The sequence below is a fragment of the Microtus pennsylvanicus genome, chromosome 9 (genome assembly GCF_037038515.1).
Source record: "Microtus pennsylvanicus isolate mMicPen1 chromosome 9, mMicPen1.hap1, whole genome shotgun sequence".
NCBI classification, from domain to species: Eukaryota; Metazoa; Chordata; class Mammalia; order Rodentia; family Cricetidae; genus Microtus; species Microtus pennsylvanicus.
In genome coordinates, this window is record NC_134587.1 from 51,323,513 (window position 1) to 51,350,413 (window position 26,901).

At 37.9% G+C, this 26,901-nt stretch overlaps 2 protein-coding genes across 3 annotated transcripts; both read left to right on the top strand.

The window, feature by feature from the left end:
* Nucleotides 1-12,055: 12,055 nt before the first annotated feature.
* Nucleotides 12,056-13,003, top strand: LOC142856828 (olfactory receptor 1J21-like). The gene has a single exon (XM_075984472.1). It carries the CDS (start codon nucleotides 12,056-12,058, stop codon nucleotides 13,001-13,003), a length of 948 nt encoding a protein of 315 aa, XP_075840587.1.
* Nucleotides 13,004-21,759: 8,756 nt separating this feature from the next.
* On the top strand, nucleotides 21,760-25,407 carry LOC142856829 (olfactory receptor 1J21-like). Of its 2 annotated transcripts, XM_075984474.1 has the most exons (2): nucleotides 21,760-21,769; nucleotides 24,479-25,407. In XM_075984474.1, exons 1-2 carry the CDS (start codon nucleotides 21,760-21,762, stop codon nucleotides 25,405-25,407), a joined length of 939 nt encoding a protein of 312 aa, XP_075840589.1. The 2 variants fall into 2 exon arrangements, with proteins under 2 accessions (XP_075840589.1, XP_075840588.1); XM_075984473.1 differs by lacking the exon at nucleotides 21,760-21,769 and having other exon boundaries at nucleotides 24,466-25,407.
* Nucleotides 25,408-26,901: the final 1,494 nt, after the last annotated feature.

The window sequence follows — 26,901 nt, forward strand, 5'->3', positions numbered from 1 at the left end:
GACAAGAGCATGACTTTTCTCATTCTATCAATTTATCTGTAAATTTTATGAGGTCTTTTTGTCTTAATGACAGTGTCCATTGCTTTACAGAAACTTCTGTTTTAGGAGGTCCCATTTATTCAATGTTGCCCTTATTGTCTGTGCTACAGGGGTTATACGTAGGAAGTGGTCTCCTGTGCCCATATATTGTAGACTATTTCCCACTTTCTCTTCTATCAAGTTCAGTGTATTCAGATTGATATCGAGATCTTTAATCCATTTGGACTTGAGTTTTGTGCATGGTGATAGATAAGGATCGATTTTCATTCTTCTACAGGTTGACAACCAGTTCTGCCAGCACCATTACTCTGATGAATATTTTGCATATCACCATAGAACCTTCATCTGGCAATGGATGGAGATAGAGACAGAGACCCACATTGGAGCACTGGACTGAGCTCCCAAGGTCCAAATGAGGAGTAGAAGGAGAGAGAACATGAGCAAGGAAGTCAGGGCCGTGAGGGGTGCACCCATCCACTGTGACGGTGGGGCCGATCTAATGGGAACTCACCAAGGCCAGCTGGACTGGGACTGATGGAGCATGTGATCAAACTGGACTCTCTGAATGTGGCTGACATGGAGGGCTGACTGAGAAGCCAAGGACAATGGCACTAGGTTTTCATTCTACTCCATGTACTGGCTTTGTGGGAACCTATTCTGTTGGGATCCTCACCTTCCTAGACCTGGATGGAGGGGGGAGGACACTGGACTTCTCACAGGGCAGGAAACCCTGACTGCTCTTTGGACTGGAGAAGAAGGGGGAGGGGGAGGGAAATGGGAGGAGGGGAGGAGGTGAAAATTTGTAATAATAATAATAATAATAAACAAAAAAATTTATGATGCCATTTTTAACAAATGCAAATGGACCACCTTTTCTTTATCTGTTCTTCCATTGAGGGACATCTAGGTTGTTTTCAGGTTCAGTTGTTATTGTTGTTGGTGTATGTGCATGTATTGTTTTCCTTCTTTTGAGCTTTCTTGTCTGAGATTATTTATTTCCTGTGTATTTATGGTTGTAGTTAACCTCTTTAGGTGAAGTTTTCCTTCTATTACTTTAGAAATCAACAGAATTATAGCTGAAGTTCAGAAGTGTGTTAGAGTGACTATTAGGTGGGTGTGAGGGAATATGAAGGTGAACATGACTTATGACATACTTAAATAAAAATATCGTTATGAAATCCATCACTGCTAAAATGAATATTTGTCAACAAACATTTAAAAAATAAACCATGAATAAATTTGTTTCAAAACAAGCAAAAATTCCCCAAAATATAAATCTGAATGAGGTAACAAGCACCCATGATATGCTGTGTAGCATGTGAATGCTGGAATTATTATTATTATTATAGGCCAAATTAAGTGGCATTCAATATCAATTGGGTACTTCCTGAAGAAGTCACTTTTATTAATGAAAAATGAATGAATTAATTTCCCCAATCCCAACAGCAGTTTCCCCACCCTCCTCTTTTAGTTCCTGCCAGCAAATTTCATGATTTCATTGTTTTTAACAGATGAAATACTCAACTGTGTAAATATACCACATTTTCCTTATTCGTTCTTTGATTGATAGTAATCTAGGTTGTTTCCAGTTTCTGGCTATTATGAATAAAGCTGCTGTGAACATAGTTGAGGAAGAGTCCTTGTGGTATGATAAAACATACTTTGGGTATATGCCCAGGAATGGTATAGCTGGATCTTGAGGTAGGTTGATTCCCAAGTTTCTGAGAAACCACCATACTAATTTCCAGAGTGCTTGCACAAGTTTTCAGTCTTACCACCAATAGAGGAGTATTCCCCTTATTCCACATCCTCTCCAGCATAAGCTATCATTGATAGATATTTTTGATCTTAGCCATTTCTGACTGGTAGAAGAAGATGGTATTTCAGAGTTGTTTTGATTTGCATTTCCCTGATGACTAAGGATGTTGAATATTTCCTTAAGTGTTTTTTGGCCATGTGAAATTCTTCTGTTGAGAATTCTCTGTTTAGTTCAGTATCCCATTTTTTAATTGGCTTATTTGGAATTTCAGATAAAGAAGGACACTATATACTCATAACAGGAATAATTTATCAAGATGAAGTCTCAATCCTGAACATCTGTGGCCCACATACATGAGCACCCACATATGTTAAAGAAACATTGCTAAGCTTAAATCACACATAAAACCCCACACACAAGTAGGAGACTTCAACATACCACTCTTCCCATTGGACAAGTCAAGCAGACAGAAACCTAACAGAATCATAGGAGAACTAACAGATGTCATGACTCAAATGGACTTAACAGACACCTACAGAACATCTGCTCAAATATAAAAGAATATGTCTTCTTTTCAGCACCTCATGGAACCTTTTACAAAATTGACCACATACTGGGTAACAAAGCAAACCTCAACAGATACAAAAAAAAAATGGAGTAAGCCCCTGTATCTTATTGGATCACCATTGTCTAAAGTTAGAATTTAGCAACAACACTAATTGCAGAAAGCCTACAAACTCATGGAAATTGAACAGTGTTCTATTGAACCACTCCTGGATTAAAGAAGAAATAAAGACAGAAATTAAAGACTTTCTGGAATTCAATGAAAATGAAGGTACAACTTATCCAAACTTCAATGGGACACTATGAAAGCAGTGCTAAAAGGAAAGTTTATAGAAACTAAGTGCCCACATAAAGAAAGTGGAGAAAGCTTACATCAGTGACTTAACAGCATACCTGAAAGCTCTAAAACAAAAGAGCAGACTCACCCAGGAGGAGTAGACAACAGAAAAGAATCAAATTGATGTATAAAATCAATAAAATAGAAACAAAGAAAACAATACAAAAAATCAATGAAACAAAGAGATTCTTTAAAACCTTTTTTGATAGCCAAAACAATCTTATACAATAAAGGAACTTCTAGAGGCATTACAATCCCTGACTTCAAACTCTATTACAGAGCTACAGTAATGAAAACAGCATGGTATTGACATAAAAAGAGAGAAGTCGACTAATGAAATCATATAGAAGACCTGGATTTTAACCCTCAAACCTATGAACACCTCATTTTCGATAAAGGAGCTAAAAGTATACAATGGAAGAAAGAAAGCATCTTCAATAAATGGTGCTGGCACAACTGGATGTCAACCTGTAGAAGAATGAAAATAGACCCATATCTATCACCATGCACAAAACTCAAGTCCAAATGGATCAAAGACTGCAATATCAATCTGAACACACTGAACCTGATAGAAGAGAAAGTGGGAAGTACCCTACAACAGATGGGCACAGGAGATCGCTTCCTATGTATAACCCCAGCAGCACAGACATTAAGGGCAACATTGAATAAATGGGACCTACTGAAACTGAGAAGCTTCTGTAAAGCAAAGGACACTATCACTAAGACAAAAAGGCAACCTACTGACTGGGAGAAGATCTTCACCAACCCCGCAACAGACAAAGGTCTCATCTCCAAAATACATAAAGAACTCAAGAAACTAGACTTTAAAATGCTAATTAACCCAATTAAAAAATGGGGCACTGAACTGAAAAGAAAATTTTCAACAGAAGTTCAAAGGGCCAAAGACACTTAAGGCCATGCTCAACCTCCTTAACGATCAGGGATATGCAAATCAAAACAACTTTGAGATACCATCTTACACCTGTCAGAATGGCTAAAATCAAAAACACCAATGATAGCCTTTGCTGGAGAGGTTGTGGAGGAAGGGGTACCCTCATCCATTGCTGGTGGAAATGCAAACTTGTGCAACCACTTTGGAAAGAAGTGTGGCGGTTTCTCCGGAAATTCGGGATCAACCTACCCCACGACCCAGCAATACCACTCTGGGGAATATACCCAAGAGATGCCCTATCATAAGACAAAAGCATTTGTTCAACTATGTTCATAGCAGCATTATTTGTAATAGCCATATCCTGGAAACAACCTAGATGTCCTTCAATGGAAGAAATGGATGAAGAAAGTGTGGAATATATGCACATTAGAATACTACTCAGCGGTAAAAAACAATGACATCATGAATTTTGCATGCAAATGGATGGAAATAGAAAACACTATCCTGAGTGAGATGACCCAGACCCAAAAAGATGAACATGGGATGTACTCACTCATAATTGGTTTCTAACCATAAATAAAGGACATTGAGTCTATAATTTGTGATCCTAAAGAAGCTAAATAAGAAGGTGAACCCAAAGAAAAACATATAGTTATCCTCCTGGATATGGGAAGTAGACAAGATTGCCGGGCAAAAAAATGGGATCTTGGGGGTGGGGTGGGATGGGTGTAAGGGGAGATACGGAGAGAAAAGTGAGAAGGGGAGGATGGGGGAACTTGGGAAATGGGATGGTTGGGATAAAGGAAGGGTGGATATGGGAGCAGGGAAGCATATATCTTAATTAAGAGAGCCATCTTAGGGTTGACAAGAGACTTGAACCTAAAGGGCTCCCAGGTGGCCAGAGTGATGTCCCCATTTAGTTCCTGGGCAGCTGAGGATAGGGAACCTGAAATGGCCCCATACTATAGCCATACTGATGAATATCTTGCATATCACCATAGAACCTTCATCTGGCGATGGATAGAGATAGAGACAGAGACCCACATTGGAGCACCAGAATGAGCTCTTAAGGTCCCAATGAGAAGCAGAAGGAGGGAGAACATGAGCAAGGAAGTCAGGACCGTGAGGGGTGCACCCAACCACTGAGATAGTGGGGCTGATCTATTGGGAGCTCACCAAGGCCAGCTGGACTGGGACTGAAAAAGCATGGGATAAAACCGGACTCTCTGAACATGGCAGACAATGAGGGCTGATGAGAATCCAAGGACAATGGCACTGGGTTTTGATCCTACTTCATGTTCTGGCTTTGTGGGAGCCTAGCCAGTTTGGATGCTCATTTTCCTAGACCTGGATGGAGGGGGGAGGACCTTGGACTTTCCACAGGACAGGGAATCCTGACTGCTCTTCGGACTGTAGAGGGAGGGGGAGAGGAGTGGGGGGAGGAGGAGAGGGGTGGTAGGAGGGGGAGAGAAATGGGAGGCTGGGAGGAGGCAGAAATTTTTTTTCAATAAAAAATAAATAAAATCAGTGAAACAAAGAGATTCTTTAAAACATTTTATACCTCAATTTGATTCCATTAATGGATAAAAAAAATGTACATTAACCCAAGGGATTTGGTCCAGCCCCAACTTAATATACCAGGATTTGTTTACTCCCTATGGGAGTCCTTACCCATTAGGAGGAGTGGACGGGTGTGGGCTGGAGGGAAGCAGGGCAGGGAGGAGGAGTGGGAGGGAGAATGGTTGTTGGAATGTAAAATAAAGAAAAAAGTAAAATCAAATATGTTATAACATCAAAAAGATTAAATTTCCAATTTCTTGATGTTCAATGGAAGAACTCCACAAATATTTCCAAATATCTTTCCCTATAGTTGGCTGTCATTGTATATAGTAATATGCCCATTAGGACTATCGTCCCTAAAATTATGTTGGCGTTTGTTTTCACCTTTTTTTGTGTCTGTGTTTGTAAGTGTATTTTTAAAAATTAAATGTCAAATAATCATAGGAGTCATGATTTTTTTATTTTTTATTGATTTTATTGAGCTATACATTTTCCTATGCTCCCCTCCCTTCATTTGCCCTCCCCTTATACCCTCTCCTGTGGTCCCCATGCTTTCAATTTACTCAGGAGATACTGTCTTGTACTACTTTCCATGTAGATTAGGTCCATGTATGTCTCTCTTAGGGTCCTCATGGTTGTCTAGGTTCTCTTGGATTGTAATTTGTAGGCTGGTTTTCTTTCTGGTTTCTAGGTCTGGGTTACCCCATTCAATATAATGTTTTCTAGATCCACCCATTAGCCTGCAAATTTCAAGATGCCATTTTTTTCTCTGCTGTTTAAGTCTATACCAATTTTTTTTATTGGATTGTTTGTTCTTTTGATGACCACTTTTTTTGAGTTCTTTGTATATTTTGGAGACCAGCCCACTGTTTGTTGTGGGATTGGTGAAGATCTTTTGCCATTCTGTAGGCTGTCATTCTGTCTAGTTGACCTTTGCTTTACAGAAGCTTCTTAGTTTAAGGAGGTCCCATTTATTGTTTCTCTAAGTGTCTGTGCTACTGGGATTATATTTAGGAAGTGATATCCTGTGCCAATGTGTTCAAGTGTACTTCCCTCTTTCTCTTCCATGAGATTCGATGTATTTAGTTTTATGTTGAGGTCTTTGATCCATTTGGACTTGAGTTTTGTTCATGGTGATAGCTACACAACAACTGGCATGGCAGTCTAAGATTCGCCTTACTATCAACATGTAGAAGAATGAAAACAGACCCATATCTATCACCTATACAGTATGTTTACATTTGTATATACACCAGCACACACACACACACACACACACACACACACACACACACACACACATATATATATATATGGAGAATATGCATAAATATTTAACTAATTTCCTATGCTCCATTCTTCAAGAAACACTCACATAAATATAATACATTTACTGAGCAAGGACTAAAGCAAAAGAGAAAAGGAGGGGTGAAAAAGACAATAATTTTCCTTCAAATTGAAAAATTTGAGATAGTGTGAAAAGAAGTAGTTCCAATTTGGTGACATAAAAATTTGAGTGAATTAGATTTCTTGTAATATCATTCCTATCATAAAAATAGCTCATAGTTTGGGAAACAGGTTCTGAAGAACAGCAAGTAATTTTGGAAACATCAAAAGATTCCTAAAAGCCAGAGGTTTTGTAGAACTTTAGATAAAATATGCCCAATATTCTGCAATGCTCTGTGGTCAAAATAGTTAAAACAACTGAACTGATCAGAACATGAAACTTCCCCACAACTCCAACAGCCACTTTAAGAGACTTGGAGACATTTCCTTCCCATGTAATTCAGAGAATTCATCCCCTGAGATTTAATATATCCTTTCTTTAGGTGACAGCTCTTAACATTATTATTCTAAGTAGACTTCCATAAAGCTGGAGCCGAAGTGTAAGGATTAGTTCACATAATCTGGAGGAAGAAGATAGGACATCTCCTATCCATCCTAAGGATCAAAGTGGGTATTAGCATACCTTTTCATCAGAGTCTGGAAGGGAAAGCCTTTCAATGGACTTGAAATCCTCCTTTTCTTTCTCCTTGGCACTAAACACCACAGATAGCTACAGCAGTTGGCAGACCAACTACTGAAGTCTGAGGAGTCTGCAGTAGTCAAGGTGACTGAGCACTGTGATGTCACAGTTCTGAGGCTCATGACATAACTGACAAAATGACATGTGCCTAGCCCTCATCTGCTCTCATCGAGATATAATTTTTGGTTGAAAATTATTTTTAGGAAAGAACAGAAATTTTATGACTGCTCATACTTGGGCAATAGAATTATTACTGCATCCCCAAACCCCAGTGTGCTATGATACCTACATATGCTAGATTATTTTCTGTTGCTCACCATTTTGAAGTTTGGAAGGATAAAAGTAGTCTATCAATTTGGTCTCTGATCGTTTTCACCTTGATTATATTGCATCATTTCAAATGGTGTCATGTCGGGGACATGGATGAGACTGCATGGGGTGAAACAAGAGCCAGACAAGGAAGACAGGCCTAACCTTGTTCTCAGTCAATTACGTTCATGTATCCACGAGAAAGGATCCACTAAACCAGCTTTAATCCCTTCTGAGGTCAGCACCTGCAATCAGAGGGTGGACTTCTAGGGGTGTCTGTCTCTTAAAAAATACCACCATCTCTCATCCTTGCCACACTAGGGAGTAAGCTTAAACATATAAACCCATGGAATGAAATGACTCCAATCATAGAACCAGACAATCTATACTTGTACAGTTCATATTGGGACATCCCCACTACAGCAATGATTCTTTATTCTTTTTCTTGTTTATGAAATTTTATTACATTTTAATTGAAATAGAATTACATCTCTTTCTCCTCTTTTCCTACATAGATTCCTTCCCAACTGCCCTCCTTTAAAATCCTCCAATCCCTGTCTGCTCTGAAGTTGAGTCTCCTTTTTATTTTATTCTTGCGCTCTCTCTCTCTCTCTCTCTCTCTCTCTCTCTCTCTCTCTCTCTCTCTCTCTCTCACACACACACACACACACAAATACATATTTTTTTGCTGACCCTAATTTTGGTATTAGTGTGTTTATCATTTTAAGTCTGACCACACTGCATTGGGAAGCCAATAAATGATTAGTTCCTGGGAGATGCTGTTTGTCCTTTTGCCAACAGTCATTAGTTTTCTGTAGTTCTTTTTTTAGACATAGGGTCCTGTGAAATATTTTCCCTTTATTGGTAGTATGTCTATTGGTATTGCCATTTTTCTGGTCTTGTTTATGAAGCTATTTCTAGGAGAGACTGTTTTACAGCAGACTTCCTGGTGTTTGGCTCCTCCATTCTTTCCAATCCCTTTTCTCTGATGTTCCCTGAGTCAAAGATGTGGGGGCTGCATATAGATCTATTCAGTGGGATGGTCGCCCCTCCTTTGGTGATACCTCTAGTGTTTATATTTGTGATGGTCTCTGTTTGCTGTAATGAATAGCTTCTTGGGACGGGGGTGGTAACCACACTTACATGTGGGTATGTAGGTTGTCCATCTTTGGATGTGGTAATATGTCCATTTAGAAATATTATCCCTAAAATTATATTAGATTCTGTTTTACCCTTTACTGTGTCTGTCTATGTGTGTGTATTTGTTATTAAATGTGAAGTAAACACAGGAGTGATATTTTAAACAGGACAAAATGATGGGAAATTTTCCTTTAGTTACTGTTTTTATTTCTCAGGTGTAAAGAGATTCTCATGTCTGTTTCAAACAGTTCTTTTCCTAAGGGAGTCAATGACAATGAAGCAGTCTTATCCTATGTTCCTCTAATTGGGATCTGGGGAAAGAGATTGCATTCCATGTCCCCTACATGCTTTCTAAAATGTGAGCTCACATGGATATCTCAGGAGATATGGACAATTTATATAATTATGTATCTATCATGTCTCATTCTGGAATGATTACTCTTCTGTTTGTTGCAATGGATAAGTGAATGCTTCAGATGATTCCACTTTTTCCCTGTATAGTGTGCTTTCTAGAAGAAATGGAAAAGCCTCCTCATAACTTTTAGCGAAAGGTATCTGTTCATCACTTAAGTGGACCTGTCAGATCGGTACGTTCATCTGCTTCACTGCATAGATTTTGTTCTCTCTCACACTCTTTCTCTCTGTGTCTGTCTCTCTGACTAGTATGCATTCCAAATCTCATTGATCACACCATCAAATCACAAACACCACCCTAGAGAGTAATTTACTCTGTACTGAGAACCTACCCAAACATTGAGGAAAAAGGACAAAATAAAACTCTACAGTGAATATTTTTTTCTTAATCTTATCTTGACTTCTGAAAAGAAAGCAAGAAAAACATTTTATATGCTCACATTTACCTTCAACACACAATTTATAATGTGTTTTCTTCAGATTTCTCCCCAAATCTCTGCGATTTTGCTGCGATAGTTGATGTTCCCACACCAGCGAGTATTCTTGGTTTGTTCCAATCTGCATTTTACCTGGCAGGCGGCAAGCCATTTCAGATTTTCTACCCCTTCACTTTCTCAGATGTTACTGTTCTTGGACGGGTGGAAACTTTCTATCATAGCAAATTAGACATCCTATCTTCCTGCTCCTTAAATGTCCTCTAAACAATATATTTCTGTGATTGGCATTACTTAGAGTTTTCCTTCTTTCTCAAAGTCTCTAGCATTGTTTTTTCCGAACATTTTCTTGGAGCCCCATTTTTATAGTATTCCTATTCAGGTTCTTTTTATTTATTTATTTATTTATTTATTTATTTATTTATTTATTTATTTAGAAAAGGAAAAAAACAAGTTTCCGCCTCCTCCCAGCCTCCCGTTTCCCTCCCCCTCCTCCCACCCTTCTCCTCCTCCCCCCACTCCTCTTCCCCTCCCTCTCCATTCCAAAGAGCAGTCAGGGTTCCCTGCCCTGTGGTAAGTCCTAGGTCCTCCCCCCTCCGTCCATATCTAGGAAGGTGAACATCCAAACTGGCTAGGCTCCCACAAAGCCAGCACATGAAGTAGGATCAAAACCCCGTGCCATTATCCTTGGCTTCTCATCAGCTCTCATTGTTTGCCATGTTCAGAGAGTCCGGTTTTATCCCATGCTTTTTCAGTCACAGTCCAGCTGGCCTTGGTGAGCTCCCAATAGATCAGCTCCACTGTCTCAGTGGGTGGGTACACCCCTCGTGGTCCCGACTTCTTTGCTCATCTTCTCCCTCCTTCTGCTCCTCATTGGGACCCTGGGAGCTCAGTCCAGTGCTCCAGTGTGGGTCTCTGTCTCTATCTCCATCCATCACCAGATGAAGGTTCTATGGTGATATGCAAGATATTCGTCAGTATTGCTATAGGATAGGGTCATTTCAGGTTCCCTATTCTCAGCTGCCCAAGGAACTAACTGGGGACATCGCCTTGGGCTCCTTCTATTCAACGATCTTCAGAGAATGTATATCAGCTTCTTCATCACCTTGTCCTCCTGTGACTTGACATATTCTCAAAACCATGGATGCATTTCTCTAAACCCACTTATAATACAACATATATATATATAAAATGGCATAAGAATACTATTGCTTATTGCAATATTGCTCAAAAGAGCAAATAATTAGAAACAATCTACATAACGTTTTTGTTATGATAATGTAATTGTTACTAACACAGAAATGAGTAAGAAATAAATTATAATCAACTTAAGGCAATAATGCATCAACTGCATATTTTAACAGAGTGAGAAGGATAATATAGGCATTTCAAAGACTGTTTTGACCAAGTTGGGAGAACTGAAATATTGACTGTATTTAAAGCCTGGAAAGAGTGAAGAGGCAAATGGTTAGAACCCAAACCCTCACAGAGAAAAACTTGGTCATTGATCATGTCTTCCCTTAGAATACAAACAAGAGCTCTCTCAGCCACTAAGAGATTGACTCTAATTTTATTGTTTTCATTTTCCTATTGTTTAGTGATTGCTCCCATGGATAGAAAATAACTATAAAGGGGGGCAGAAAAATTCCAGCTTAGCAATGGAGAAAACATACAGAAAATGCATAAAAAGTAACCATCTTTGGCTTCAAACCCAGCTTAAGAATAAAGCAGGTAACATTTCTTTTGCTAGAAAAGCAGGAGGAATTTACTTTGCTCAGCTGAGAAGTGGTGCTCCCAGGTGTTCAGTGGACTTGCTTGAGATGCTTTGGTTTGAGTTGAAGATGTTAATATGAAGTCAGGGTCATTTTATGCAGTCTAGGAAGAGTGAAGGCAAAGTGAGCACGTGGATGGAGAAACAGCTCTGCTATGGGAAGAATGCATAGCTGCTTGTGAGCTGTTCTTGGTGCTTATACTACTGGCACAGACTCATGCACCTCAGGCTTTGACCCTCTGTATATGCCGCTTCCACTAAAATCCCCAGATCCTGGTATCTTAGATCCAAAAACCTCCCTGGATTCCTCTATCTGGATTTAATTCAAGGAAATAAAGCATTAGGCTTGTGCATTCAAGAGACATTGAAAAATTAAGAGAGATCAAAAGCCATCAAAATCATGTTGATTTTTCTATTTGCTGGTCCCAATTTTTACATTATTTCTTTCATTGAAATCATGTTGTTTTTTGATTTGCTGGTACCAATTTACACTGCGACTCATTCCTTATCTAAAATTGTCCTAATGAAAAGCATAACCTTGAACTGGATGTGGAACTGATTTGATAATTTTTTGATGTTTCACTGTTCCCTCTAAGAGGCATTCAGTTGTTTTCTAGTTGGGGAAATAATATATCTTTCCAAACCATAACTAGCTCATTACCGTGACAAAAATCTATGTATTAAGATTAAAACAGGCAGACTAAGTGGCTCAAACTATGTTATTTTTCTGACAAGGTCATTAATATAATGCTTTTATAGTGTACAAGTCAAATCATTCTTTCCTATTTCATTTTTCATTTACATCAGAAGATGAAGATCATGAGGAGAGATAATGAGAGCACTGTGTCTGAGTTCATTCTCCTGGGACTCCCCATCAAGTCAGAAGATCAAGACATGTACTCTGCCCTGTTTCTGGTCATCTACCTGACCACAGTGCTGGGGAACCTGCTCATCATCCTGCTCATCAGGCTGGACTCTCACCTCCACACCCCCATGTACTTCTTCCTCAGCCACTTGGCCTTCACAGACATCTCTTTCTCGTCAGTCACAGTTCCAAAGATGCTCATGAATATGCTGACACACAGTCAGTCCATCTCATATGCTGGGTGCATTTCCCAGATGTATTTTTTCCTATCCCTTGCAAATGTTGACAGCTTCCTTCTGACCTCCATGGCCTATGACAGGTATGTGGCCATCTGCCACCCTCTGCACTACACCACCATCATGAATCAGAGCCTCTGTGTCCTGCTAGTAGTTGTGTCCTGGGCTTTATCCTTTGCCAATTCCCTTGTTCATACCCTCCTCTTGGCTCATTTATCTCATTTCAGAGACAATATCATCCCCCACTACTTCTGTGATCTCTCTGCCTTACTTAAACTGTCCAGCTCAGACACCACCGTCAATGAGCTGGTCATCCTTCTTTTAGGTACACTGGCCATTACTCTACCATTCATATGCATCCTGGTCTCTTATGGCCGCATTGGAGCCACCATCCTGAGAAGTCCCTCCATCAAGGGAATCTGCAAAGCCTTGTCCACATGTGGTTCTCACCTCTCTGTGGTTTGTCTGTACTATGGAGCCATTATTGGGCTATACCTGGTCCCTTCATCTAATAAAACTAATGACAAGGATGTCATTGTGGCTGTGATGTACAATGTAGTCACACCCATGTTGAATCCCTTTATCTACAGTCTGAGGAATCGTGACATGAAAGGAGCCATGAGAAATATCCTTATCAGTAGAGTGTGTCCACAGTGATGTGGTCTTCTCTGGTAGCAACCCTAGTCCCTTCTCTTCTCTAATCCATCCTCTGTTCTCTATCTTAGTGAAACTTCATGTGACCACCTTTTCTTCACTCATTTCTCCTTGCACAGTTTCTTCTCTATTTAATTACCTTGCTGACATTGATTATCTTGGGAAGGTCTCAAAAATCTCCCTACATTTTTCCTTGCTTTGCAAACATTTTATTTTTTATATAGTCATTACCAAGTCTTTTAAAGCTAGGTTTGTAGCTTTCATTGCAACGATCTTTTTCTTTCTGAAGATGACAGAAATATTTCTTCTGTTAAATTAATGATTGTATTTTTATATTTTATTTTATAATATACTCTGATGTTTTGGACAGTAACTCTAATTAGAGATCTCATTTAATGTTCATTTATTTATTTTTATTATCGTGTATAGGTGTTTTGCCTGCATGTATGTCTGTGCATCATGCTTGTGTCTAGTGTCTGAGGCCAAAAGAGGGTGTCAGACTGTCTGGGACTGACCTTACGGAAGGTTGTGAGCTACCACATGGGTAATTGAAAACAAACCTGGGTCCTCTGGAACAACAGTCAGTTCTCTTAATCACTGAGCCATATGTTCTGCCCCTTATATTTAGTTTTTAGTTTTTGTAGTTAACACTCAAATTTGGCAGATATTTATGGGGTTTATGTGATGTTTGCCTGCATGTAATTAATGTATAGTATTCAAATTAAGGGAAGTATAGTAATTTACTCAATTATTTACCATGTTAGTATGAAATTATTCCAAGTTCTCTATTCTATCTTTGTGCTAATACATAATATTTATTTTTACATATTTTAATTAATTTATTGTCATGTTTTCTGTATCTATTTTAGTATATGTGCTGCCGAAGCGAGCACTGTTTTCTGTATCTATGTTTTGCCTGCAAGCATTTCAATGCAGCACATACATACAGTGTATACAGATGCCTGAGGAGGACATTGAATGCCCTGGAACTGAAGTTAGAGACACTTTTATTCACTGTGTGGGGTCTGGGACCTGAACCAGTGTCAACTGGTAGAGCAGGTCGTGCTTGCTTTTAATTTTTAAAAATAATCTTTTTATTTTACATACCAGTTATAGTTCCCCCTCCTTCCCCTCATGTTCCTCCTCTTTACTCCCTTTCTATCCCCCCTGTCCACTTCCTCCATGATAAGTATGAATCTTTTGGTCAGTAACTCTAATTAGGAATCTCATTTAACATTTATTTATTTATTTATCTATTTTTTTCCTTGTGTATGGGCGTTGCATGATTAATAAAAATCCAGAGACGGATATTATGGTTCAAGCTGAAGGTGAGAAAAGCAAAACAGTCAGCCACTGGCTGTTTTGACTCTATCTTGGTCGAAAATGATTATCTTGCCTCCAGGAATCCTCAGAATGAGACTGTGTCTGAAACCTGGATCTTCCCATTTTATATTCCTCTCTAGATCTGGGATTAAAGGCATGTACCACTATTGCCTGGTTTCTATGGCAAACACGTGTGACTACTTGGATTAAAGGTGTATGTCACCAGTGTCTGTTATAATGAATATAATAAAAATATATACAATAAGCACAATGACTATGTAAAATATATACAGTTAATAAATACATCAGCAATGTCTAGCCCATATGCATTTGACAAATTCAGAGAAAATACTCCATATCTGCCCTATCTTGACAAGTACAAAGGCTTGTACCTAATTTACTTTCTATAATAACTTGCTTTCTGTGTCAGTTAAACAAGGAAACTATAATTATTCAGGGTTCAACTCCCTTAGAGACCAAAGAAGGAAATAATATTAACTTAGTAAACAGGAAGTACAAGCAAGCAGCTTTCAGAAAAAAAATGGGAGCAATGACTGAAACAGATGAATGCCTGGATAGTCACCCAAAGTTCCTCTGCAATGTTGGGGGATTTATCTTTGGCCTACAGGCCTAGCATTTCTGACAGACTTCCTGTGATGTAGAATATTCTGAAGAGCTGTACCTCCTTGTCTTGACAATGTTTGGCAGTAACCTTCTTTTCTGTCCTGCTTGTCTCATTAGGACAGCATACTGCCAGTAGTCGAGGCAATAGCATTTTCTTGCTCAGTGGCTCAATTTTGCCACAAAGAAAGTAAACCTTTTTTTTTTTATTTCCATTATCTTCTCTGAAGTAGAATGGTGCTGCCAGGAGCAGACATTTCTCATTGTCATAAAAAAAAAAGTCTATACTATTGAAACATCTTAAATGCCATATTTTACAGATCTCTGAAGTGTTTGAAGATTACTTGTCAATCTAAAATATATTTTTGTTTGTCCTTGAAAACATACCTAATGTGACTACAAGTTCAACTGTAGTAGGTGACTAATTACTAACATGAATTTCCTTATTTTCCTAAATAGTAATAATAATAGTAACTTTCAAAGGCTAGAAACTTGCATTATATTGTTGAATGATCTGTATAGGAACAATATCTTGAATAAGATTAGAAATGTATGTCACCTAAGTTTTAATAAAATTAATCTCAAATTTGAATCAACATACAAAATTTATATATAATTTATGAAAGTCCAATCTAATTTAAAACGTTTAAAATAGTAGTTGCTTTCTAAAATTAAATTCAATAATACACCTTTTGATCTTTATTCTCTTTTTCTTTTTTTCAGAGTAGATTTTATCCTATCATATCTATATCCTCCCTTTTTCTTTTCAAAACTAGATCCTTGAATCTAATTTCCTTTGTTTAGCTTTTGCCTGACCATTACCAATAATAACTTCTAACCAACCCCCCTAAACAATGACAAATATTCATAATTCTCTGAATGATCAAAAACTACCCACCTACCTCCAGGGAAAATGGGCATCATATTCTTAAATTTACTTCTTGCTGCCTGGGGCAATTGTATCTTCAGATAATCCTGAAAATAAAAATTTGGGTTAATTATGAAATACTGGGAGAGGTATCTATATCTTTTTTTGTCTAGTCTATTTGTAATGAGAAAGTGCCTGGCTTGTCTCAAATCCCAGTTAGAGTAATCTGTTAGACTGGATCATCTCAGATAGTCACTTTGAATAATTCTCAGCAGTTTTTAGCTGAAAACTAATCTTTAACAGGTGCTATCAGATGAATAGCATCAGATGGACCAGGTGGACTTATTGTTGTGGGGTTTCATCTTCTTCCTGGAGACTTCAGAGATTACTGTAGGAAAATTTATTGTTCACTGTGGAAAACAAACATTATTCATATCTAAATGGAAATTTTTAATTTTGATAGACATATATTCAAAGAAAGGTGCCATAGAGAAGTAGAATTTTTGAAAACAGAGTTTTGATAACCTAAGTCCCTATATTTTTATTTTCCTTTTGTCCTACACCAGGTAAATCTCAGAATGTGAGATAGAAACTCTGAGTTTTTCTTTTAACAACATGATTGTATTTAGAAAAGGAGAGAGCCACAGTCCAACTCCAAAGCAAAATTTGATTTTTCAGTGGGTTGTGACTACCATTATATTGTGAATAAGGGGATATGTATGTTTAGGTGCCCTAAAGAGGAAATTGGTATCATAAGTCAGATTTTTCTTTGCTCTGTGATTCTTTCTGGATAGCTATCTTTTCTTATTTAGGTATCTAGATGTCCAAAGTCTCTTGACTTCTCAGAGATTGGTGTTTTCAATTTTTCTGCAAAGACAAAAACAGAACCCTGCTCCAAACCTTGTGAGGTTTCCTTACTACTTGTAGGATTATCACCTCTGTGGATGAGCTGTCATTTCTCTTTATCAAGAAGTTTTGCCTTTTCAAATTGAATCTTGATTAATTTTGATGGTATTCATAGATTTCTTCTCCTGTAGAAACAAGATCAAAACCCCTTCCACAACATAGCACATCTCCTGGTTTCCTTTCTGAGGTGAACAAATGCTTGAAATACACTTGTTGATTTAATTCAGAAGTTTTTCCTATTGTTCAATGTCTCTCAGCAATTGTTATTCCTTTTATATTAGCATTAAGAAAATTCAAAGTTAAGAAAGCAATATGGAGTCTGTTTTGGGGGTATTTATCATTCCTTTCTGTTTAGTTAACAAATCCTTTATAGTTATATTTGATCTTTCTATAACTGCTTGACATGCAGGATTGTTTGATATACCTGTTATATGCTTTATATTATAATAAGCAAAAACCTTTTATTTTCTTAGAGACGTGTGCTGAAGCATTGTCTGTCTTTATTTGTGAAAGTATAACCATGATGACTATAACTTCTAGTAAATGTGTGATTACTGAATCAGCATTTTACAAACTCAAAGCAGTTGCCCATTGAAAATTGGATAAGTATCAATAACGTGGTGTACATATTTTAATTTTCCATATTCGACAAAAAGGAACACAGCTATCTGACAGAGTTAATTCCCAAGAGTACCCTCTGGGTTACTTCCTGCATGTAGTCATGTTTGCTTGTATAAAGAACAAGTAGGACATCTCTTTATCGTTTCCTTGGCCCATTGCCATGTGATCAAAAAGTTCTATTTTAAACTTTTGCTATTGACATAATTTTTTATGAAATTCCGAGGCCTTCAGCACATTTCCAATCAATAATTGATCAATTTCTGCATTACCTTTTGCTAGAGGACCTGGAAGACTTGTAGTGACAAGACATGTGCTATGTATATAGGATGATGCCTATTTCTAACTATATCTTGGACCTGAATAAATAATAAAGTCAATTGTGTATCATCTGATATAAATTCAGAGGTTTCAAAATACAAACCAACTCTTTCTACATATTGCAAATTAGTAACTATGTTGAGATTTATGATAAAGATCTTGGAGAGGATAGGGATACAAGGATCTTACCTAAATATAATAAAAGCAATATATAGCAAGCCAACTGCTAATATCAAATTAAATGGAGAGAAACTCAAAGTCATTCCACTAAAATCAGGAACAAAACAAGGCTGTCCTCTCTCTCCATATCTCTTCAACATAATGCTTGAAGAACTAGCAACAGCAATAAGAAAACATAAGGAGATCAAGGGGATTCGAATCAGAAAGGAAGAAGTCAAACTTTCATTATTTGCAGATAATAGGATAGTGTACATTAGGGATCCCAAAAACTCTACCAAAAACTCCTACAGCTGATAAATACCTTCAGTGATGTGGCAGGTTACAAGATCAACTCATAAAATCAGTAGCCCTCCTATACACAAAGGATAGAGAAGCAGAGAGGGAATTCAGAGAAACTTCACCTTTTATGATAGACACAAATAGCATAAAGTATCTTGGGGTAACTCTAACCAAGGAAGTGAAAGATCTATTTGAAAAGTTCTTTAAGGCATTGAAGAAAGAAATTGAAGAGGACACCAGAAAATTGAAGGATCTCCCATGCTCTTGAATGGATAGGATCAACATAGTAAAAATGGCAATTCTACCAAGGCAATCTATAGTTCAAATGGCCAAAAGACACTTAAGGTCATGCTCAACCTCCTTAGCCATCAGGGAAATGCAAATCAAAACAACTTTGAGATACCTTCTTACACCTGTCAGAATGGCTAAAATCAAAAACTGCTTTGCTGGAGAGGTTATGGAGTAAGGGGTACACTCATCCATTGCTGGTGGGAATGCAAACTTGTGCAACCACTTTGGATATCAGTTTGGCAGTTTCTCAGGAAATTTGGGACCAACCTACTCCAGGACCCAGCAATATCACTCTTGGGAATATACCCAAGAGATGCCTTATCTTACTACAAAAGCATTTGTTCAACTACGTTCATAGCAGCATTATTTGTAATAGCCAGAACCTGGAAACAATGTAGATGCCCCTCAATGGAAGAATGGATAAAGAAAGTGTGGAATATATATGCATCAGAGTACTACTCAGTGGTAAAAAACAATAACATCTTGAATTTTGCATGCAAATGGATGGAAATAGAAATCACTATCCTGAGTGAGGTAACCCAGACCCAAAAATGGTATATGAATATGATATATACTCACTCATAAGTAGATTCTAGCCATAAATAAAGGACATTGAGCCTATAATTCGTGATCCTAGAGAAGCTAAATGAGAACGTGAACCCAAAGAAAAACATGCAGTTATCCTTCTGGATATTGGATGTAGACAAGATACCAGGCAAAAATTGGAAGCTTGGGGGTGGAGGTGGGATGGGGGTAAGGGGAGATGGGGAGAGACAAGTGAGAAGGGGAGGATGGGGAGAGCTTGGGGAAATGGGACGGTTGTGATGGAGGAAGGGTGGATATGGGAGCAGAGAAGTATATATCTTAATTAAGGGAGTCATTTTAGGGTTGGCAAGAGACTTGACTCTAGATGGGTTCCCAGGTGTCCAAGGGGATGTCCCTAGCTTGGTCCTTGGACAGCTGAGGAGAGGGCACCTGAACTGACACTATCCTATGGCCACACCTATGAATATCTTGCATATCACTATAGAACTTCATCTGCAATGGATGGAGATAGAGACAGAGACCCACAGTGAAGCACTGGACTGAGCTCCCAAGGTCCAAATGAGGAGCAGAAGGAGGGAGAACATGAGCAAGGAAGTCAAGATCGCGAGGGGTGTGCCCACCCACTGAGATGGTATAGCTGATCTAATGAGAGCACACTAAGGCCAGCTGGACTGGGACTGATGGAGCATGTGATCAAACCTGACTCACTGAATGTGGCTAACAATGAGGGCTGACTGAGAAGCCAAGGACAATGGCACTGGGTTTTGATTCTACTGCATGTGCTGGCTTTGAGGAAGCCTAGTCTGTTTGGATGCTCACCTTCCTAGACCTGGATGGAGGTGGGGAGGAACCTTGGACTTGCCATTGGGCAGGGAACCCTGACTGCTCTTTGGACTGGAGAGGAGGGGGAGGGGAGTATGGGGAAGTGGAGAGAAATAAAAAAAGAAATTTGACTCAAAATATGAATGGGAGGCATAGAAAATCCACTCAACACTGAAAATGTTGACAACAAAAAATATATGAGCTTTTTGTGTGTGAGACAGCATCTCCTAGGGAATCACATGTGTCAAGATAAAATTGAATATCTATCTCCTCCCTGGCCACCAAGTTTCAGAAACTCATTGAAGAGACCATGAACACAAGGTCTGTAATTTCTATGATGAACACAAGTCCACAGAAGGAGCTGCTGATGTTCTGGGTGAAGAGTGGAAGGGTTATGAGCTCCAGTGAGTGGTAAGGATAACAGACAAGATTGTCCCCATGAAGTAAATTTTATTGATAGCTACAACAGTGTGTTTCCTGTTGAGTGAGGGACATTCTTACTATAGACCAAGGAGAACAGGAGAGAGGAAGTGCAAGTCTTTTCATGGATGCATTGTGGAAGCCAATCTGGATGTTCTCAACCTGATTACGTTAAAAAGTAGGTAAGGATATTCCTGGACTGAGTGATACTACTGTGTATCATTGGTTGGGGTCCAGAAGAGCTAGCAGAAACCTAAGGCTTATCAATCTCCCTGAAGAGACGATGTCTGCTTGAATGTTTATAGAAAGCCCATAACTAAAAATAGTAAGAAGCTCAGGACCAAAGCATGCATGATTTCATTTTATTCCAGAAATCCGAGAACACAAATACTAAAAAATATTCTGAAGACCCCATACACTTAGCAACGTTAAGTGGATGCTGAAGCAATACGTACTGTGGAAGGACATGGTAGGAAAGATACTCACACCATGATATCCAGGGATTAGACAGACAGAGGGAAAGGGATCAAGGGAGAGAATGAATGAGAATCCAGGAAAAGAGTTATATCTTTCAAAGACACTCCTCCTATGCCCTATTCTTCCAAGTAAGTCCCACTTTCCTGCTTATTTATTTACAGCTTATTCAAGTTATGATTTCCTTCATTAATTGGCTCAGAGTCATTATAATACAATCAACTCTCAATCTTTGGATCAGCAAACTAAAAACTTAGCCTTAAATATAAAGCTTTGGGAGAGGGGCTTTTCAAAGCCAAACAAATATAAGAAAATTAAAGTTTATGGATTCAACACACTTATTTCAGTACCAGGCACAAATTCTATAAGAAAAAGCATACATAATTTTTTGCTTTGTTGTTGCAGGTCTCTCTTCTATGATTATAGTCCCCACAACTGATGCTTGTTATGACCTGACCTGTAATTGCTTTCTGAAACTGTCATGCCATGAGTCCCATAAGGAGCTATTGAGAGTTAATGGCTTCTGGACAAGGGTAAGAACTTTTCTAAAAATGTGGCTTCTGCTGCCCCACTAAGTTCCAGTATAAGGTACCACATGTGGTATTATATGGATAATGCAATGAGATATGAGTTATAAAAATAATAAAAGCATAGGATACAAATTTGGAAGGAGTGGGGGTAAATATGGGATACTTAGTTCAGAGGAACCAGGGCACAGGGAAATGACACTAATACCAAAATACAATTGTATAGATAATTAACTTATCAAATAATGAATAGCAATATCATGTTTGAATAAAAACACACCTTGCTGAACTTGGATTTCCATCTTTCTGTTGTTATGATCTGTAGCTCAAAGGATTGATTTGGAATGAAATCTGTAGGGTACTGAGTGGAAAGCTGTACTAATGGCTATCGTCTGGAAATGTTAGAACTGCATCTGTGTAACACCAACCACACTTGTTTTGAAGACAATACTGAGCTTAATAGGAATCATATTCTGTTCCCCGTATTCTGAGTGACGGTGAGATATGATCAGCTCACTTGTCCATTCAGGGTGATGGTATTAGAGTACTTCTGTCACTGTGCAATGTCACAAGGTTCTGAACTGTGGTTATCACACTGAAACAGCTTAGTTCATTTCCTCCAAGATCAATAAGATACTAAAATGTGTGGACCTCCAAGTTCCTATAGGTCTCCTTGTGGCTATTAGCTCTGTCCCTCAAAAGATGACCAAACTTTTCTTCATTTCTTCAACAAGCAGTTGTGTTCCCCAAGGAGGCAACAGAAATGTAGCAATTATATCCTGCCTTTAATTAGACTCAAGATGGCAGTGTTATCCTCTGGGACCCTCTCTGTCTTTTGTAAAATTAAAATTCATCCCAAATTATCAAGAACTGCAGGCATATGTTCATCAGTATATGTACCCATGTTTGGTTCTGAACTGTTGAGGCTTCTGACTGCCACCTTTGAACTTTCTGTCTCTTGGAGACCCTACTTATTATACTGTCTCCTATGCCTTCTAGAGAGAAATGGATGGACCTTTTCATGTATTGAACTTGAAGATATCTGTGTTTATCATGCAAAAGGCAGGGTGAGAATTTTGCCTCTGCAGTATGAGTGTGTGTGTTTGTGTAGGTGCATTGTGTACTGCTGTCTCTAGGCTCTACTTCTCCAGACCAGATTCCTACATACAGTTATTTATAAGAAATAGAGTATCTAAAATTTGATAAGAGAGGATTGCACAGTAGCTTCATGTAGAACAATTTACCTCAGTCTCATAAAGTACCTAATCCAGGAGAAGAGACTAATGCAGCTTTTTTATTTGTCTTTAACCTCTATCAGTCTTCTAGGTTTCTTCCAAGTTTTATGCTAAATCTTTATAACTATATCCGTCTCCACTGACAGTCAGGTGTATGCAGTGAGTACATTGTATCTAAACTGTAGTAATAGCCCCCTGTTCAGCTCCCTCTGATACCTGGTTTTGCTGTAACCTGACTTTACTCACTACACAGTATAATGTTTAAAGCTTTCATATACTTGTTTACTCAGATCTTTCCTTGCATGTACTAATGCTTTGAGCAGAGAATTGAAACTTTCTATTTTTCAGAAACAACCTTATATATCCCTGCTCTTCAGTTATATTTCAAGTCAGTAGATTTTTCCCAGACTGATAATTGTCTTTTACTTTCCTCTGTTCCCCCTATGCCTGAGTCCTGCCATCTCCAAACACTCAACAATCATGACTCTGTTCACAGAACATGTAAAAATACTTTCAACACCAACTGCAACCTCTTGTGTTTGGCTCTCTATAAAATCATGAATATATACAGACTCTCTAATTCTAATTCTGGTTATTTATCATCACATAATATATATATATATAATATCTATGTATATATTTATACATATACATTTATACATACTTAGGTAATTGGATGTTTATTTTAATACTAAAAATAGTAAGCATAATAAAATTGTATCCAAAAGTAGTTAATTATTATTTTATTCTGATAAACTAATTTTTGCAAATATAATTATTGGTGATATAAATAAATGATTAATCTCTAGTTACAAATTCACATTAGAATTTTTAAAAGAGTAGGCTGTACAATGTAAAGAGATTAAAGAAAATTTCAACCAAGATGGCAGAATTGGAAAGTACCACAAAATTTAACCCTCCTTCACTTACAAGTGGTTAATTAAAATTTGGGACTGTTTTTCAATTTTTAAACACAAAGTCATTTGTTGATTTTATTTATTAAATATTTATCTTTGTTTTATTAGGAAGATAAGCATGTTTTATTTATTATTATTTTGCTATTTTTCATATGAAAATTTTCAATTTCAGATAACAAAGAGGGGAACAATAATAAATGAAATGTTGGAAATACAACATAAGAAAGCAACATTTAAGACACATTAGCAGCCAGGATTGGTGGCATAGCTGCTTAATCCCAGCACTTGTGAGGCAAAAGCATCTCAGTGAGTTTAAGGACAGCCAGGACTATTAAACAGAGAAAACCTGTCTCAAAAAAAGCTTATAAAAAGAAGAGTCATTAGCAAAAGAAATCTGGATTGGAAAGTGAAAGTTGAGGTTGTTTGATTATATTATACAGAAACCATATGTTTCCTCTGCAGAGATCTGATGTAGCCAGAGAAGCTAATTCCTGAGAACTTGGAAAAGAAAAATTAGGCTTTGTTTGAGAGAACACACAAGATAACTTGAAAGAGACACAGACCTGCTATACATATTCCATGAAAACTGCTTTAGAAAGAGAGACAGACCAGTGAAGATGTTCAAATGGGGAAGATGTGAAGGTTATGTAGAAGACTGATATTTCATGTTATTGACATAGATCTGTGCCTTTAGTGTCTCAATCATATTTTACATCTTCATAGCTGTCCCTGGGTTCTTTCAATTTCAATACAGCCCCAGAGAGAAAACATCAGTCAATGTGCTACTAGAGCTGTGAAGATCAAGAGGCAAGCAAATTATTGACTAACGTTGTTATTAATTGATGGCTGATCTGACCTTTCACCTCATTCATGATATCAGAATTCTACTATTGATCTGAGACTTCACAAGTTGACTTTTCTTATCTGATAATTGTTATTATATTTCCAAGTTCCTTGAAAGTATGTTGAGCTGGATTCTAACCTCCAAGTAGTATTCAGAAGGTTTGAAAGTTCTAGATGAAGTGATTGCAATAACTAAAAACATCGATTCCATTGTGCCGTGGTCATGTTGCTTCCCATTTTCACATTTCCTTGTCTTTCTCATCTCCAGAAGAAGATGAAAATCACAGGGAATCAGAGTACTGTGTCTGAGTTCATCCTCCTGGGACTCCCCATCCAGCCAGAGGACCAAGACATGTACTCTGCCCTGTTCCTGGCCATGTACCTGACCACAGTGCTGGGGAACCTGCTCATCATCCTGCTCATCAGGCTGGACTCTCACCTCCACACCCCCATGTACTTCTTCCTCAGCCACTTGGCCTTCACAGACATCTCTTTCTCGTCAGTCACAGCTCCAAAGATGCTCATGAATATGCTGACACACAGTCAGTCCATCTCATATGCTGGGTGCATTTCCCAGATGTACTTTTTCTTAATGTTTGGGGCTATTGAAAACTTCCTTCTGACCTCCATGGCCTGTGACAGATATGTGGCCATCTGCCACCCCCTCCATTATACCAGAATCATGAGTCAGAGTGTCTGTATCTTACTGGTCATTATATCTTGGTTTTTAGCCTTTGCTGGTGCCCTTGTTCACACCATCCTTCTAGCTCGTCTCTCTTTCTTTAGAGGTAACACTCTCCACCACTTCTTCTGTGATCTCTCTGCTTTGATTAAGCTCTCTAGCTCAGACACCTCTATCAATGAGCTGGTCATCCTCATTGTGGGGTCACTCGGCATTACCGTGCCATTCATATGCACCGTGGTCTCTTATGGCCGCATTGGAGCCACCATCCTGAGAAGTCCCTCCCTCAAGGGAATCTACAAAGCCTTGTCCACTTGTGGCTCTCATCTCTCTGTGGTTTCTCTCTATTATGGAGCCATTATTGGGCTATATTTTGTTCCCTCATCTAACAACACTAATGACAAGGATGTCATTGTGGCTGTGCTGTACACTCTGGTTACACCCATGCTAAATCCATTTATCTATAGTTTGAGAAATAAGGATATGAAAGGAGTGCTAAGAAATATCATTATCAGGAAAATGTATTCTAAGTGACAGGGGTGGTCTTCCTTCTTTCTGTATTGAGAACTTCTCCGTCCTGAACATGACTCTTTCTATGACTTGGTGCTTTCCAGTGAGTCTTTAGGTTGTACTTTTTTAGCCTGTGTTTCCCTCAACTACAGGTTTTGTTTCTCTTTGTTTTTTTTCCTGTTGGGGGAATGTTTTTGTTTGTTTGTTTCTATTTTTTTTACAAATACCACTGTAATATTTTCCTTTTTATGTCTTTTCATTATTTCATATATTTAGGAACATAAAGTTTTTTTGTATAATGCTGGTCATTCACTTTTTATCATTATCTAATTTAATGGCCTTCTTTATGAAATATTGTTTTACTTTCTCAAGAAAACTGAAATCTTCCCCTGTGTATGCATTGCTTCCTTCTTTACTTAATTTTATAATATATTTTGATTTTATTTTCATGAGTAACAGCAGTTATAAATCTAGTTTCTTTTTACTTTTAATTTTTTATTTTTAAATACTGGTAGTGAAATTATACATAATGCTCTTACTTTAGAAATTAGTGTGGGTGTTTCTCAAAGACTCGAAATAGATCTCCCATATGACACAGTTATACCACTCCTGGGAATGCATACAAAGGACTTTATATCTAGTACACAGACACTTGCACATCATACTCATTGCTGCTATATTCTCAGTACCTAGAAAATAGAATCAACTTAGAAGTCTATCAAGTGATTGATAGAAAATGGGAGAAAATGTGGCATATGCATAAAGCAATATTAACAAACTGCAAAAAACAAAACCATGATATTTCCATGTAAATATATGAAAATAAATATATGAAAAATTATACTAAGTGAGGTTACCTAGGTTGCAAAAAGAAAATGACTCATGTTCATTTTTATATAAAGTTTCATATTCTAGATTCATTTAATTTGCTTTGTATATTTAACATAGAGTACATATGGAAACTAGTAAGCACCAAATGGCCCATTGGCTTCAGATACTTTTAGTGAGATGGATATTAGAATTTAGGTGATTTGAAAGCAAAGAGGTGGAGTTTTGGGGTCAGAAATGTTCAGGAATGTAGTAGGGTGCTGGATATGGAGAACGGGGGGGGGGCAGGTGTACACCAAAATGAAGTGTACATGAAGAAGCTACTTGAGTAACAGTGATCCTGAAATGCAAATTAAAGCTAATAAGGGGTGATAATAGAACATATGTGATATAAAAGAACAGGGAAGAAAATTGGGAGATAAAGGATTAAGAGGGTGCAAAAAATAGGGGGAGGAGATAGAAGTTTGTTAATTAAAATTAAAGATATATAATAGAGGAAAGAATGTAAGAATTGAAAATTGAGAAGGAATTGCTGTGAAATGCTGTCTTCTGGACAAGAAGAGGCTATATCATAAACGAACTGACAACAGTTATGGCTATCCATACAAGGCCTTCACAAGATCAAGAAAATTAAAAAAATTCCAGCATAGAAGGGAATGGGTCAAAACATCCGCCCGTACCTGAAGATCT

What these genes read in the sequence shown, in the direction of transcription:
- LOC142856828 (XM_075984472.1), top strand. Translation starts at nt 12,056, where the DNA reads ATGAAGATCATGAGGAGAGATAATGAGAGCACTGTGTCTGAGTTCATT.
- LOC142856829 (XM_075984473.1), top strand. Translation starts at nt 24,466, where the DNA reads ATGAAAATCACAGGGAATCAGAGTACTGTGTCTGAGTTCATCCTCCTG.